This window comes from Styela clava, chromosome 1 (assembly GCF_964204865.1).
Source record: "Styela clava chromosome 1, kaStyClav1.hap1.2, whole genome shotgun sequence".
NCBI lineage: Eukaryota > Metazoa > Chordata > Ascidiacea > Stolidobranchia > Styelidae > Styela > Styela clava.
The window spans coordinates 4,342,278-4,354,642 of NC_135250.1; the positions used below are offsets into that span (position 1 = coordinate 4,342,278).

General features: G+C 37.3%; 1 protein-coding gene across 1 annotated transcript in view; it reads right to left on the bottom strand.

The window, feature by feature from the left end:
* Positions 1 to 1,004: 1,004 nt before the first annotated feature.
* LOC120347617 (patched domain-containing protein 3-like) overlaps positions 1,005 to 12,365 on the bottom strand; it is a 30,059-nt gene continuing 18,698 nt past the window's right edge. Inside the window, exons 8-19 of the mRNA XM_039417667.2 lie at positions 11,031 to 11,100; positions 10,261 to 10,470; positions 9,839 to 10,073; positions 9,257 to 9,394; positions 8,564 to 8,689; positions 7,577 to 7,740; positions 6,696 to 6,860; positions 4,919 to 5,060; positions 4,243 to 4,397; positions 3,212 to 3,396; positions 2,350 to 2,585; positions 1,005 to 2,119 (exon numbers count right to left, since the gene is read on the bottom strand). Of these exons, the coding sequence (XP_039273601.2) occupies positions 1,919 to 2,119; positions 2,350 to 2,585; positions 3,212 to 3,396; positions 4,243 to 4,397; positions 4,919 to 5,060; positions 6,696 to 6,860; positions 7,577 to 7,740; positions 8,564 to 8,689; positions 9,257 to 9,394; positions 9,839 to 10,073; positions 10,261 to 10,470; positions 11,031 to 11,100 (2,027 nt within the window). The 3' untranslated portion in view covers positions 1,005 to 1,918. The remainder of the gene's footprint in view (positions 2,120 to 2,349; positions 2,586 to 3,211; positions 3,397 to 4,242; positions 4,398 to 4,918; positions 5,061 to 6,695; positions 6,861 to 7,576; positions 7,741 to 8,563; positions 8,690 to 9,256; positions 9,395 to 9,838; positions 10,074 to 10,260; positions 10,471 to 11,030; positions 11,101 to 12,365) is intronic.

Genomic DNA, 12,365 nt, shown 5'->3' on the forward strand with positions numbered 1-12,365 from the left:
GTAAAAATTCCGAAAGCTGTAATAATATAACAGAGCATCACGATGTCGCAATGATGGTGCAAAACAAAAATACCCGTTCCCTTTGAGAGACAATTCTAACTATGTGCATGTATGGGATTTTTGCATAGAATTTTTTTTTGCAATTTTTATTTATTTCATTGACAATGATGATATATTTCCGATTTCCAGTCGAAAGATTTGGAAAAAACGATAAACTTTGAAAAACATTTTTTTCTGTACATAAGGATAAGAACAATTTTTCACCAACGATAAGAGAGGCTGTGGTTAGTGAGAACCGTCTTATCGGCTCTCCTCTCCCCCTGGATGAATATATATATAAAAAATTATAAAGACTAGATGATCTAACTGCCGCGGAGTTTTTGCCTTTCACATTTTCAAACGTGACTTTGCATCTATGAATTTCACATCCGGCTAACTGAACAGAAATTTCCCGGCGTTAATGTTGCAAAATAAATTTTTATTGCGCATTTAGAATCCCCAATTGTTACATCTGAGCTAACTCTATAGTTTTCCGATTAATACTTCCTGAATGCAATGATACAGCATAATGTGGACTTTCCATGACTGACAGTAATTGTATTTCATTTCTGTGATGGTCACGATCAGGGGTAGGAAAGGTTTTTGAACCAAAAGCCAATAATTGTGCCCAACTAGACTGGCGGGCCATGTAAGTGTGACGTAACACTTTTGGAACAATATTTGCAGTGTTACAAAAGCAAAAGTTGAAAACAATAAGCCTCGTACCAAAACTAAATTTAATCGCAATCTCAACAAATTCCTTGAACATTGTTTAGCTAAAACCTCAAAATTCGGTTTTAGTATGATTGTGTTAGCTGCGGGCGGGCCAGATTGAATTACCCAACGGATTTGCGGGCACGGGCACGACGTTATTGTGATAACTCTATTGGCAAGCTTCAAAGTCTCATTAAAAGCCAAACCATTCAAAAATACCGCAAAACCCTTGAAGTTTACAAAAAACACAGTTATTGCAATAAAAGTTTTTATTTGGTCAAAATAACAATGCGAATGCAATAAATAGAAAAAGCAAAATTGCACAAAAATAATTTACAGAAAATTCTACCAAAGTGCATTGTTGTGCAGGAAATTTGGGAATATTGACTCACTCACACACCCAGGATCTCCATAAAATTAAGATATTTATTATGTCGTGCGAGAAACGCGCACAATTAAACAGAGTTAAATATTAAAATATTTTATACAATGCTGATTCATGCCTTTCGTTCCGAATCAGGCCCTGTACAAGCTTTCACTGAATATGAGGTTACGTAAAAAGCTATTACTTTTGAAGTGCCTGGGCATTGCCTACTTATTTTTTTACCGTGTTTACCCTAACCCCCCCCCCCCCCTAAAAAAAAATAAGACCGAGTGTTATTTCCGGCAGGAAGATTGAAATAAGACCTTGACCTTGTCTTATTCTCTGAAACAGGTATCTGGACGAGGTGGCGGGCATCGAATTTGGACACGAGATGTGTACCTGCTATACCAGTTTTTTTTGAAAAAGACTATAAAAATTTTGCCCACTTAAGACTTGCGGGCCATGTAAGTGTGACGTAAAAAGTTACATTTTATAAATAATATTCACCGTGTTACGGAAGAAAAAGTGGGAAGCAATAAACTCGAGGCAAAACTCAATTCAATCGCAATCTCAACAAATTCCTTGAGCTATTTTTCATCTAAAACATCAAAATTTGATTTTAGTTTGGTTGTGGCAGCATCAGGCGGGCCAGATTGAATTACCCAACGGGCCGGATTTGGCACGCGGGCCGAAGTTTGCCCATGTCAGTGCTATACCATCATAGTCAAACCTGAGGCATACGCTTCAGAAAATTTAACTTCGTCACTATTCAAATTTCTCTATCATATAAGCATATAAATATCACGTCCTGGTTACTGCCATATTTTCTTGCACATCTTCGACGTTATCATCATTTTTAACTTTATTTTTTCTTTGAAGATGCCGTTCGCTCAATTTAGCTTCTACTGCTGTTATGTGAGGTGGAGGGCCGACAAGGCCCAGAATACAAGGCAGGAATATTAGTCCGTTCCAGAGACCATATCCAACGACACACACGAATACCTGAATCATAGAAAAATTGCCTTTGCTATTATAATATTAATAGTAAACGTTTTAAGCGAGTTGATTGCTGAATAGTAAATGTTTTAACAAAAAGTTTAGAAGCAAGCTATATACCAGGGTTGTGGATTCGGATTTTGAAATGTTGAAATTCTGAACTGAACTTGAAATTTCATGAACCTGAAACGGTCCCAGAAACAACCAATTTTCAATTTTGCAAAAATTTAACTTACAGTGAAAAATACTTTGTAGGAATAAGTATTCGATCCGCTCAGTAACACAAGAGCTAGGAAAGTGCTGAATCCTCCATTGAATACAGCTGGTCCTATCTGACCCAGAGTGACGCGAACTCTCATTCTTTTAGTCCCACGTAGAGTGAGAAACTTATGGGCAACGTGAGCAGCGTAATCGACAGCAAGACCAACTGAGAGCAGGAGTGTGATAATTGTACTGGTTTCAATTGTGAGACCTGTAAATAGTGAATGTGAGCATGTATAAATACAGAAACTTCACCGAGCATCGACTTCCTTGTTAGTTTCCGCAACAACGTCTAATCAGCAGGAATTAACGGTGACGTAAAATATGAAACTTTAGTAATCGATCAGACGCATTTCCAAGCATGTTTGTAATAATTGTAGCTTTTCGTATAGTTTTGACTGTTATTTGCCAGTTTTTATTTTTGTTTCCAAATTTTGGGAATAAATTCAGTTCTTAGAGGAACTTTGTCGAGGTGTTATCTGGATACTCCCGTAGTATGTGTACCAGGTTAGGATTAGGCCATAATTTTATTTCGATTCTCCCTATAAAGTTCTAGTACTCTTCTATTGAGCTCAGGGGCTGTCTGTGTTAGCCAAGTGAATATACACCCTGTCCATAGGTTTCCGTCCCTTTATACAACTTGATGTAAAATAGGCAAAGAAAATTGGTACACATATTTCTGAAGCGCCGTTGTTTGGTTGCAGCAATGTAAAACGACAAGGAAAAGCGATTAAAAAGCGATTTATCATTACGTCAATATATCCCGCCCACCATCAACAACAAAACCATTCTGCAAAACGATCCATTTGTCAACTTTGCATTCAATAACTAACCCACCTGTGAAGTACATGCTTCCGGCAACATCAATAATGGTGAACACAACACATATGACAACCCAGAAACTCATTTGTAGACTCGCTATCATTGGCAATACCATCACAAATACACATAGTAATGTGATACCAAGGTTTCTGTAAACTTCTGATCTGATTATCTTCATGATACTGAATTGGAAGTAGGATCTGCAAATGAAAACGATAGTTGTTACCTTGTTAATTGAACAACAGATGTTATAATAAAACAGAGAATACGCGATCAAATACTATTGTTAATAAACGAGAACGCGACGCTCACATATAAGGACACGAAAGTCCAATAACAACTTACCGCAGTGCCTGTATGTAGCCATAAGCAGGCTTAAGCAGAAATGTGACCGAGCGCTAAACTTGTAAATCAAAACCGAAGACAACCGTGACGTAGCCAGTTAGGCGGGAATAAAAACAAAAAAAAAACATCGATGTAATTGGTGAAATATCGAATCTCACGGGACTAAGAGGAGACTTGATAAATTTCCTAATATCGAGTTGTGACACCATACTTCGGTTCTTGACGTGAATAAAATTGTTTTGAATATCCAGAAAGTTGCTTATATGCCGGCGCAATCAGAAAAATATATAACACATTTTTATTAGTTTCAAATAATTTTATTCTATAAACAAAATGTCTACCACCCCCTGAATTTGAAGACACCCCGCGGCCCCCCTTAAATAGAAAAGATTGGTAACATACTGATGAAAAGGTAGTTAGTCGGTACTTCTGTAGTATGTGAGCCAAGATGGCGGACACCGGAACGTAGTATGTGTACCAGGTTAGAGTTAAGCCATAATTTCAGGTACAAATAATACGGGAGTCACTGAATTAGTCGTCGAACTCTTAATAGAACTAAAATAAGGAAAATTGGAATAAAATTATGGCCTAACTCTAACCTGGTACACATACTACGTTCCGATGTCCGGTATTTTGGTTCACATACTACGGGAGCGCCAGTTAGTCTCGCGTAGCCCCAACTGATAGAAAATGTTAATCACCTATGAAATGGAAATGCAGAGTCGCTGAATCCCACTGAATCACAAACTTCATGCAAACTATCCATGATATCCACATTTTGAACATTTTCTTCAACTGCTATGTGTTGAACGCGGAACCGCGATCCAACAATCTTCCCAAATCGCACTGCAACTTCCTACAAAATATAGGTCATTATTGATAAAGCTGAGTTGGGGTCAAAAGTTAACATGGGCAAACTACGGCCCGCGGGCCAAATCCGGACGGTTGCGTAATTCAATATGGCCCGCCTGATGCTGCCACAATCAAACTAAAACCAAATTTTGAGGTTTTAGATGAAAAATAGTGCAAGGAATTTGTTGAGATTGCGATTAGCTTTAGTTTTGGCACGAGGCTTATTGTCTTCCACTTTCTCTTTCGTGACACTCTAAATATTGTTCATGAAAGGTATTCTTACGTCACACTTACATAGCCCGCCAGTCTAGATGGGAAAATTTTTGGCCGCTGGTCCAAACGAATAACTAGTTAGCTATTCCCATAACGGACATAGTAAGGGAACGAGAGGCCGTAGTTTGACATAAGATTGCTTTTCGTCCCGCGGAATAAATATGAAAATCACATCTTATATGTCATATTCTATCATCACAAGGTGCTGAATATTCCACAAAGTTACAAAGGTTATTTAGAACATGAACTTACACTTGCATAAACTCTTCCTTTTCCAGTTAAATATTCCATGACAGACCCAAAGAACTGCTGGGAGTTAACATAAGCATCGTCTTTGTATATATCGGTTACATTCTTCTCTGTTGACATCCAGTACACGTAGTTCTCAAACCAACTGTATGAAACATTTCGATTTAGTTAAAAAAAAAATAACGTATCTGGCCTAAGGGGTATATAACAGTGATATGATTTAAAATTAAAAAAAAAGGTTTCGACTTTTTTATCGAACTCACTAATAACAGGCCTCTCATTACAGAAAAAAAAAAACATAAGATCACATGCCAATAACAACACGCTTCCTATAGTCGTCATCTGCGTTCCACGTTACCCATTTGTTTCGGTTATCTAACGTCTCAAATTAGGAACTAGAACAGATTCGCTGATTATCAAGATCGTACATGCGAGTTTATGCGAACATGTGGATTCCTACCACTGGTGCATATAAAAAGCTTATTTCATTAGATCTTTGCAGAGGCGGGAACAGAACTTCTCAAAGGGGATGTCCTGAAATTTCTATTTGCCAAGTTTGATTGAAACAGCTAGCGGGTCCAGCTAAGGGGTCGTTGTCTTTCGAGGCGTCCCGATTTGAAGTCACAAAAATATGGTAACCCTGGTTAAGTCCAACTACTTGACCGGCATGCCAAAGCTCCAGCGCCGTAGCCAGGGTTGGTATTGGGGGTAGGAACCCACACCCCACCCATGAGCCTTGAGGGTCTAAAAAGCGTATATTTTTAAAATGTGGTGGGGTGTGGGTTCCTACCCCCAATACCAACCCTGGCTACGGCGCTGGAGCTTTGGCATGCCGGTCAAGTAGTTGGACTTAACCAGGGTTACCATATTTTTGTGACTTCACATCGGGACGCCTCGAAAGACAACGACCCCTTAGCTGTGATTTTGTAACTTCACATTTTCCGATTTTACTACATAGGCCTACATTCCTCCTACATTTAAAGCTGTCTCGGCTAGTCGGCTGTCTTTATTGACCATATTGTTATCGAAATTACATGCGCATATTCTCTGTCCAAATATCGGGTTCAGTTCGAAAAATAGGAAGGAATTTACGTTAACGATACCGGTACAAATAATTCGAACTTAGACTAATTAGTATTGGTTTTACATGCGATACGCTCGCCCTCAATGGGAATCAGCGGGGAACGAACGCATTCACCTTCAGTAAGTAGGCTAGCGCTGCGCTACACAGAAACAACAGTAACGACAACATGTTTGTGTATTATGCTGGAAAAGCAGGACTTTTGGCTAACTTATCGGGACGGCGGGACAAACGCTGAAAAGCGGGACTGTCCCGCCTGAAGCGGGACGTATGGTAAGCCTAGACTTAACCATATTGGGATTGCAGGTTGCATCTAGCGGCTTCAAATCATATTCCCACAATCCCACCTTTTAATTAAGGGTGCAGTAAATTGGATAGAGAACGCCGAACCGTTAAGATTTCGGTCTGTCAAAATATTGTGGCATAAATGACTAGTAGTCGGATGAAAGACATAAGCAACGTGCGGGGTTTGAAATATTATAGATAATGAAATCAGTGGCGATATAATACTCTTAACGTATAGCGCAATTGGGCGTCGTGTTGACAGGAAGTTTGATTTTTAAGTGAAAGAAGAAGTGGGCCAGTCGCTGGAACGGAAGCTCTTAACAGCTTACTATTCCAGGTTACTGCCGTCAAAATTGTTAACAATTGTGGTTTAATCAAATATGTTTAATCAAACATGTGCTGAATAATAAATACCTTGTTAAAGTTGTCGGGTCTATGTTAGTGTTTTTCTTCAATTTTTCGTACAAAATATGAAGTTTTTCTCTTTCTTCATAAAAATCTGCGTCGATGACAAAAATGGCGGCATCTTGCCCCGGAGCAAAGTACTTGTCGTATTCTTTGCCGAATGGAATCAGGTAACTGAAATGAAATTGACTTGAAATTAGGCTGTGAAATCAAGGAGTTAACCAGCATTTGGCAGCATACTAGATAAACATCAATGAAATATCAAAAAACAATGCTCGAATATATATATATATATATATGGAAACGAAGGTTGCGCACCGGGATGGTGTGGTCTTAAATGAGCAGTGGGTTTGATTAAACAATCAACCGACGTGCTGACGTGGTGTCAAAATAAACGAAAACAATCGAAACTTGGATTAAATATTGAGACCAATAGGACTCGGATTATAGTTGAAACAAGAATAAAAAGAATAACCTTCTAGGTCAGATATGACAAACTACGGCCAGCGGTACAAATCAGACCCGTTGGGGAATTCAATCTGGCCCAATTAAAATAAAACCAAAATTTGAATTCAAGAAATTTGTTGAGATTGCGAATAAATTTTGTTTTGGCGCGAGGCTCATTGTTTTCCCCTAATCCTTTGTAACGCTTAAAGGTTGTTTATGGAATGTAAAAAACTTTTTACGTCAAATTTACATGGCCAGACAGCCTAGGTGGGCATTTTTTTTCACCCCCGGTCAAAAATCTAGCTACTTCTTCCATATGTAAATATCGAAAATTAGTCTCCCGTAGCAACGCTCAGAAATCAGTCTCGTCAACTTATGAGCGGTTCCCCGCGACCTTGCTTTGAGAAAATGTTCTTAAACAAGAAAATAGAAATTTCATTTACCTTTCTTGTGGAAGATACCAATCGGGATCGAAGCTGACTTTTAAGAGAGTGAAACCCCATCCCATGAGTGCAGTCAGTCCCAGGGTTGCCAGAATTACTGCGATCTGTACCGGAAACATCTGAACAACTTTTCCGATGACGTCTTCAAAGAACGTTGCAAAGAACTGAAATTTGATGTAAAAAATATTTAGTATTAAAAAAAAATCTAATTTCTCAAATAACATAATAAAAAAACAAAAACCATAAACAAGTTTATTTTCAAAACTTCATAAAGAATTATCAACTTTTATATAAATATAAAAAAGAGAGGTCAAGAGTATTCCAGGAAAATGATTAGATTCTTTTTCATGATACATGGTCCTCGTTCGGAGAACTTCCAATATTCCCTCTGCTCTTATATAAATAAACATACATTTGTTTTTAGTGGTTCCATTACATTTGAACCCACGTACATTTGAACCCGTAATTTGAACCCACGACAATTGCATCTGCATACTATTGTACCTATGGAATTTATTTACGGATATTTGAACCCATACTAACCCTAACCCATGGATTTTAGCACCCTCATATACATTGAACCCGCGGATATACGGGTGCAAATGTATTGGTTCAAAGGTACGGTCACCGTTTTTAGCGCATTTCCATCAGTAATGTTATACGCATGCTTAAATACCAAAAAAAGAAAATAAATAAATGTATTATAGGCAACCAATTAATAAATAAATTACAGTCAATTTACTTTGAATTGAATGTAGTCATGGAGAACGGTACCTAGCGAAGGCTTAGTTAGTGGCACTTACGAGGGCCGGGGCTCAGATTCGTTTAATTTCTGACTAGAAAAAAATAAAAGGAAAAATATTGGCGATTGCGGTCTGACACGGAGTGTTGAGAGTCTTTGAAAGGGGCTGACGGAACTTGAAAGTTTGAGAAGCACTGCCAAGTAGATTCACTTTGTCAGGCTGTGAAATAACGACATTAACTTACTTCTCGTTGGGAACATTCACTTTGCTTGTAATTTTCATCATGTTTGTAGCAACAGGCGAGGCATGCGTCATAATTTTCTTCTCTCCTTCGTTGATCAAGAACGGTGCATGCCAGGAATAATGTGCACTGAATAGTGTGAATACGTTTGTTTAGTTCGTACAAAAATATACAGAAATAAGTTAATTCAAACATATATATGAAAATGTGTGGTGTTTTGCTAAATTTTCTTGTTGTTGTTAGCCTTTATTGTTGTTGTTGTGGCAGCTTTTTCGGTGGGAATAAAAATCCCTCCTTTCGGTAACTAATGGACCAATCAATTTCAAATTTTTAGTATCTAAGGATGGAAATAGTCGCCAGACGGCTATTTCATGTTTATCATATTTATTAATGTACAAAGAGTTGATAATCGCGATCATAATCATTGAAATAATAATCTGACGTATTGAGTGATGGCATAGTGGTTTTAGCGGTATTTTGCCATTTCAGATTACACGTCTCATCTTAAAATCCCATGCCGCCATTTTACCTAGAGTGTAATAAATTAGGCAGTCAAAGTTAAAGCGGAAAAATCCCGGTCTTCCAAAACAAATTGCTCTTAAGATATTGTTAGATGTTAAAAATGCTTGTAGCGGTAGTTATTCTGAGCGAATGTCGCGAATGAGCGTTTCATGAACAGAAAAACAAATGTCTTACTTGTAAAAAGAATAGCAATATAATGCAGACAGCAACATAAATACTGAAGGAAGCAAAGGAACCGAGTTCGCTTGATGACCCAACCGCAAATGCAACAAGATCAGTCACCGATGTCACAGTTATAGAGACTCCTGCAGACTAAAATTAAAACAGATTGATAAATGCAAGAATCGGAGTTTCATCTCGTATAATTCTGAGTGAGCGAGCGTAAGTAACGTACCGAATGTCCTTAGACTTGAAACTGTGAATGCTACATAACTGTATTTAAAAAAAACTTTGGGCATGATGATAGAGTGAATGGATGAGAGCTCACAATCAACCTAGTTTGGTAGAAAGTGATGTTACCGTGGTGATTTCAACAGCATGCTAACTGAAAATTTTAGAAAAGTCATCGTATTTCAAGAAAATCTCCAGTGGAAGCGCAATAATTAACTATTTATTATAAGTGTTACCTTCATATTTAGTATTAAATAAATTGTCTTCGTTTTCGCTAAATATTTAAAAAATGTACGTAGTCTGATTTTGGGGGGAAATTGGAATTTGTATTTATTTGTACAGAGCAGATTTAAATAAAATGCTAACCTTCAATGCATGCCCAGATTTCTTCGCTAACGGCAGTTTTCTAAGATGTGGATCATCGTCAATAGTATTCCAAGATTGAATTAAAATAAACATGTCATCCACTCCTATTCCAATAATGAGAAACGGGGCAACAAGGTGAATAACAGACCATTCGAATCCAAAGGAGGCGGATAAACCAATGCCAGCTCCCATTGACAAACCAGCGGTGACGATTCCCATCATGGCGATGTATGTTCTGAAATACGAAACTATGTATAATTTTTGTTTCGATTTATATTTTATAAGTCTGTCTGTCCAAAGTCGAACCTTACATATTTCGTTCTTTTGAAAATATTAGCTTCTTATATATCATTAGATATCAATGAATGCTTGCACAGGGCATTGTTCGAAGGCGTGAATAATCATCGTATAAAATAACTCACCTGTGTTCTAAGAGCGAAAATTTTCCAGTCATGAGTATGATGTAAACAAAAATGAGGGCAAATCCAGCAAATAATAGAGGCAAATCTTTCCGGTAACCGGTCCCTGCTTCGAGTGACCGACTTCCGCGTGATTCTACGTAGACTGAAAAACCTTCGTATTCGGCGTTTCCCACTTCAATGAAAGCTTTTTCCCAGTCGTCGTCTTTACGTCTGGAATAAGTTGGAATTTATTGCAAAATTTTTTCATTGACATACATTTTACTTACATGTATTTCGTATGGCTTAGTGGTTATATTACGTTGCTTCCAAAAAGTCGTGTCCAACTGTCCCCACATTTTATAGCCCTTCAATCTTTATAGAACACATACACCACTTGTCCCACTTTGCTACACTTGTCTCAAAGTTCCGAGTTAGGGTACATATATATTGGGGCAAATGGTTAAATGTAAGTGAATGGTGTGTGTATGAATTTCGTACAGGTTTATATTACTGCTGATGTTACGGTATCTTTAAAATATTGCCCCACACTTTTCCACACATTAACACACTTGTCCTACCAGTCCCGTACTTGTCCACACATGTAGCACTTGTACCATTGTTCTAAGTTAGGTTAAATAATTATTGTGTTAAAGTAAACATATGAAGTGGAATTCATGCTATTTCTGATTTAGAAGAGATATAACCTTTAGAAACTGATGAAAATCACTATTCAGCTATTTTCGCAATAAATATCATAAACAACAATAAACTAAGCGATTTGTTTTACTTACGACACGACGTAATACATTCTGTGGGCCTTTGCTCCTATGATATCTCCTTTGCCATCTCTTGTAATTCCTCCTGTAAAAGCCACAAGTATCATCAGTGAACTTTTGAATAAATAAAACAAATGTCAAACGGTGTATATTTACGGCATTTTATGTAATATTACTGGTATATTAAAATTTTAACTTTGATAATGGACTTTTCCGTCTTATTGAACTTAAGTATATAAATTTCTGAACTGAACTATAAACAAATAAATAATACAATAGATCCATTTGATATGATAGAAAGTCAGTCAGGTTTTGAAAGTATCAGTTGGTCTCAATAGTTGCACATCAACTTGCGCTCTTAACAAAATGGCGATTCCCTTTTATACTTATTTTTGGAAACGACGCGTCGATGGGAATCTTCTAAACCAGGGGTGTGAAACCTTTAAGACAAAACCTTCTGTTCAAATCCGTGGGTTTCTATTAGAAAATAACTATTTTTTCTGCATCACGAGGTTACCAAATCTAATGTATGGTTTTTTCAGCACCTGAGTCTCACAATTTTAGCGTTCAAAGTGATAAGATGGGGAAGGCATTAAATTTTTTTTCAAGGCTGGAAATAATTCACTGGAAATGGAAGCTGAAAATATAGCACTGGCGAAACGAAATACACAATTTCTTATGTTCTGGAATATTCGTTCTCATATTAGTCAACTTAGAAGATGAGACGAAAACGCTTGATTGAAAATTAAGATGAGATTTATGCCGGTAACTTCATTTTCGCTATGGCACTCGACATTTCGGTGTAGTCTGCCTGCTCTTATCAATCAAAATGGGAAAGCAATTTATCAGTAACCAATCAATAGAAAACGCATCAACATTTAAATAATCAAGCAAACAATTAATCTTTAGTCTCGGGCAGTATGTCAATTAACAGAATCTCAACACAAAAACAGGTATCTGGACCAGAACTTAACTTCAACTCTTTCAGTTTAAAGCCCGAGTTAACGCTCGTGTATTTTTATTTTCCAAGCTTCAACGCCCGAATTCAACAATTCGCCAATATATACTTTTCTTTCTCAAGAATCAACGCTCAAACTCTTCGAATTTGTGTCTTATTATCAATGTATATATTAAAATTAAACGTTTTGTGTGCCAAACAGATCAGATGATACATGGTTTATATACATTAACTGTGAATCTTAATGATGAATTCGGGGGGAGCTGACTTTGATGACCATATGGTCGTATCGCTCTCTCCAGTCTATACCGAATTAACTCGCTTATTTTGTATATATATATTTTGTTGTACCATTGGTTGACGAAATAATAAATCTCTCTCTCTAATACAGA